Source organism: Mastomys coucha, unplaced genomic scaffold (genome assembly GCF_008632895.1).
Source record: "Mastomys coucha isolate ucsf_1 unplaced genomic scaffold, UCSF_Mcou_1 pScaffold23, whole genome shotgun sequence".
Lineage (NCBI taxonomy): Eukaryota > Metazoa > Chordata > Mammalia > Rodentia > Muridae > Mastomys > Mastomys coucha.
In genome coordinates this window covers 50,011,893-50,016,326 of record NW_022196906.1, presented here as the reverse complement: position 1 = coordinate 50,016,326, position 4,434 = coordinate 50,011,893, and the positions used below count along the sequence as shown (strand labels likewise).

The window sequence follows — 4,434 nt, the reverse complement described above, 5'->3', positions numbered from 1 at the left end:
CTCTCTCTCTCTCTCTCTCTCTCCTCTTTTAAGAATTAATTTGAGGGAGCTGGAGAGAAGGCTCAGTGGTTGATGGCACTGACTGCTCTTTCAGAGAACCTGGGTTCAAATTCCAGAACCCAGATGGTAGCTCACAATCACCTGTAACTCCAAGATCTGGCACTGTAACACAGAATACATCAGGCAAAACACCAATGCACATAAAATGAAAATAACTAATTTATAAAAAAGAATTAATTTGATTCTGACTCTGTTTTTGTTCTCATTGAAGGTAAATGAGATTGCCTTCATAAATACCCTTGAAGCTCAGAATAAACGTCATGATGTTTTATCAAAACTGAAGGAATATGAGCAGAGACTTAATGAATTGCAGGAAGAACGTCAGAGAAGACAAGAAGAAAAGCAAGCTCGTGATGAGGCTGTGCAGGTAGGATTCTACTCAGCATTTACTAAGTTTCTTTCATATCTCAGGCTTTGAGTTAGGCTGAAGATCCAGAGAGAAGTAAAACTCTGCCTGCCTGCCTGCCTGCCTGCCTGCCTGCCTCTCTGCCTGCCTCTAGTTCTTACAAAGTGAAATATATGAAATATATGTGTATATACACATATACACATACAGTGAAATATATGTGTGTGCAAAAGTGTGTATGTGTGTGTGTGTGTGTGTGTGTGTGTGTGTGTGTGTGTGTGTTGGAGTGGCTTGTGTAACAATTGCTGTCACCTGAAAGAACAGCCAAGGATTTGGTAGTAGTTCATTTCATGAATCTGAGTGTCTTAGTTGTTGCAGTCTGGTGCTAGGGTCTCAGAATTCCTAGAGAGCTATCTCTTTCCAGCTTGTATTGAAATTCTGAGAATTTAAATAGGTTCTAACACCAGGGAAGGAATGGCTTAGGAACATGACATGAATTTGGCCAGTGAGAGTGAGGGCAAGCAGAACAATAGCAAAAGCTTCCTTCTTTGATGTCTTTTTGTGTGGGCTGCCACCAGAAGATGTGGCTCAGATAAAGGTGGGTCTTCCACCTCAAGTCAACCAAGAAAAATCTGTCATAGGTGTGCCAGTTACTTGGTTGGATCTTAGTTAATTTCAGATTAAGTCCAGTTAACAAGCAAGATTAGGCATTATACTATTTTAAATGGAATTTTTACCTAACTGTATTTTCAAGTTCCTTATTAGTATGTAGGAATATAGTCAGCACATTTTTACAGATCATGACTCTTCAAATTTGATTAAACTTGTTTTCTAACTATGCCACGAGGTATACATAGAAGTGTGTGACTATGTTTATGTGTATATGTGTGTGTGTGTGTGTATTTCTTAGGATTTAATACATATAAGATCATGTTATAATTTTGTGTAACAATGGTAAATGACATATGAAAACCCTATGTCATTGCTGTTTGAATTTTGCTTAAATTCTTAGAAGCTATATACTTGTAGACAATCCAGGAATAAATAAATGTTTGTTGTCAAAGTTATGCCACCTTTGATTGTTTTAATTGTACTCATAATTCTGATAACTTTAATTTTTTAACGTCAGGAACGTAAGAGAGCCTTGGAGGCAGAACGGCAGGCCCGTGTAGAGGAATTATTGATGAAGAGGAAAGAACAAGAAGCCCGAATTGAGCAACAGAGGCAAGAGAAGGAGAAAGCACGTGAAGATGCAGCCCGGGAAAGAGCAAGGTACCTAGTTTACTATCTTGGTTTTAGTCTTGATGAACAGTTTGCCATTGAGCAAATAGTTATAGCTGATCTTATTAACTCCAGTGATGACTTGCATATAGTTTATAAATACCACAAGTTTAGAAATGTGCCAGATTTTTAGGATATTTGACATTACATTTAAAATAGAGAACTTTTGAAACTTGTATTGGCCGAGAAAATTATTTGAAGTCTTTTTTGCATGAAAAAATATAATTTAATTCTAATGAGCTTTAATGAAAAGGAATTGTCTTTCAAGATATTTGCATAAGTAAGGGTCATCAATTAAAGACCTTTCTTTTGAACCTTAGGTTATTTAGATCTCTTTGACTTGTAGTTATTTTATAAGTATGAATTTAGCTTTCAATATAACATTGCTTTCTGTTACTGGTTTCTAATGAAGCCTTGTCACTCGAAGAATATACTTTGTATGTTTTTATTGCTGTAATATTTGTTGAGACTGTGTTTATAGCCTTAGATATGTACTGTTCTCTCTGCCCCTGGGGATGATATTGGTTAGAATATTCTGTGCTTGTCAGCTGAGTAGGCGACAGAGCCCTCTGGTCTTCTGCTTGTCTGCCCACTTCCCAAGTGTAGTAGCTGAGTGGTATCATTATGTGTTTTGATGCTAAATTGTACATTCTGTTTTCACTCCATCTTACTGAGACAAGGAAGATATTCTTACTTTTATTATGAAATGCTTCTCTCTGGCTCTAAAAATATTTCTTGTATAAAGGTCATTTTTTTCTGTTACAAATATAACCACAGTTGTCTTCTGTCTTTTTTCTTTCATCCTGCTGTGGTTTTCTCAAACATGTTATTTATTTTTCTGAAATCTGCTTATTTATTTCATCTTTCTGATTTATATGTTTATTGCACTGCATTTGATATAACTGTTTAATGAGATAGGGTTTATTGGTGCCAATTTTAGATTGGTCATCCCTGTGTCTCAAATCTTTGTCACTTTTACTGTTTTAGTCTTTGTTAAAATAAAACTTTTTTTGTACTTTACCTCTTTTTTTCCTTCTTTTTTAAAAATATTATTTTATTTATAATCCAGACATTGCTCCCTCCTTCTTGGTCCCCTCTCCCCCAGTTCCTCATCCCATTCCTCCTCCCCCTCCCCCTGGTCTCCAAGAGGATGCTCCCCCCATCAGGCCTCACTCTTCCCAGCAGCCTCAAGGATTAGGCGCATCTTCTCCCACTGAAGCTAGACCAGACAGACCTCTGTTATACATGTCTTGGACCAGCCCGTGTATGCTGTCTGGTTGGTGGCTCATAGTATCAGTAATAGTGTCAGGCCCTGGCTCCCCACCACCACGCCAAGAGCTGAATTCCAAGTTGGGCTGGAAACTGGACCTCCATTTTTCCTTTAGGCTCTTCTTCATTTTTGTCACTGCAGTTCTTTTAGAAAGGAACAATTCTGCGTCCTTTACCAAGATAGTAGGATGTAGGGGTAAAGGTTCTGTATAGGCACCAACTTGACTTCTCTATATTCAGTGAGTTGTATAGCTGTATAGGGCCTTGCAGTTTGTGGAAAGCAGCCTATGGTCTTGGCAACAGCATGAGTTGTCTAGGGGTTCCCATGAGAACTTTTTAGCCAGCAATTAGTTGTAACCCAGTCCCAGTACTGGAACTTTTTATTTGATAACAAGAGGTGGCTTGTCAGTTGCGACTCTATGTTTCCCATTATTTGGCAATTTCATTTAGATCACCTTCATAAATGTATATATTTTATGAAGTTTCTACTGTATTTTCATACTACCCCCACAAATGGCCCTTCATTTTAGCTGTCTCTCCCTCTATTCCTTCCTCCATTTCCTCCTCCTGTTTCAGTCCCTCTACCCTATGCCATCTATAACTATCCTATTATTTCCCTTTCCTTGGGAGATCTCTCTGCCTGCACAGCCTGCAGTTTATACCTAAACTCTGTGGGTCTATGGATTGTAGCTTAGGTATCAATTACTTAACAGCTAATAATCACATATGGCAAATATATATTGTATTTGTCTTTCTGGGTCTTTGATATCTCATTCAGGATGATTTTTTTCTACTTTCATTTATTTCAAGTTTCATGTATGCATGCTCACTTTCTCCTTCCTTCCCTGCCCCCTCCCTCCCTTCCTTCTTTCCTTCCATCTGTTTTCTTTCTTTTCGATGTGGCTGAGTACTCTGTTGTGCAAATGTACCACATTGTCTCTATCCATTTGTGAAGAAATGTAGACAGACATACAGGTTGTTTATGATTTCTGGCTATTATGAACGGAGCACAATGAGCATAGTTGAGCAAGTGTTACTGTGGTAGGATGAAGTATCCTTTTGAGTATATGCCAAACAGTGGTATAGCTTGATCTTAAGGTATCTTGATTCCCATCTTCCTTAGGGATCACCACACTGATTTCCATAGTAGCTATACAAGTTTGCACTTCCAAAAGCAATGGATGATTGTTCCCCTTTTCCCACATTCTCACAAGGGTGAGCTGTTACTTGTTTTATTGATTTAAGCCATTTTGGCAGGCATAAGATAAAATCTCAGAGTGGTTTTGATTTATATTTTCTTAATAATGTTGAACATTTGTTTTCTCAGCCATTTTTGTTTCTGCATTTGAGAATTCTCTGTTTAGATCTGTACACCTTTTTTTTCTGTTACTTCGTTTTTTTAATTAGATATTTTCTTTATTTACGTGTCATATGATATCTCCTTTCGCGGTTTCCCCTCCGAAAAAAAAGAAAAAAAA

General features: G+C 37.6%; 1 protein-coding gene across 2 annotated transcripts in view; it reads left to right on the top strand.

The window, feature by feature from the left end:
- Positions 1-4,434, top strand: part of Scaper (S-phase cyclin A associated protein in the ER) — a 498,868-nt gene that overhangs the window by 134,086 nt on the left and 360,348 nt on the right. For both annotated transcript variants that reach the window (XM_031343583.1, XM_031343584.1), the window contains exons 17-18: positions 272-427; positions 1,536-1,678. In XM_031343583.1, the coding sequence (XP_031199443.1) occupies positions 272-427; positions 1,536-1,678 (299 nt within the window). The remainder of the gene's footprint in view (positions 1-271; positions 428-1,535; positions 1,679-4,434) is intronic.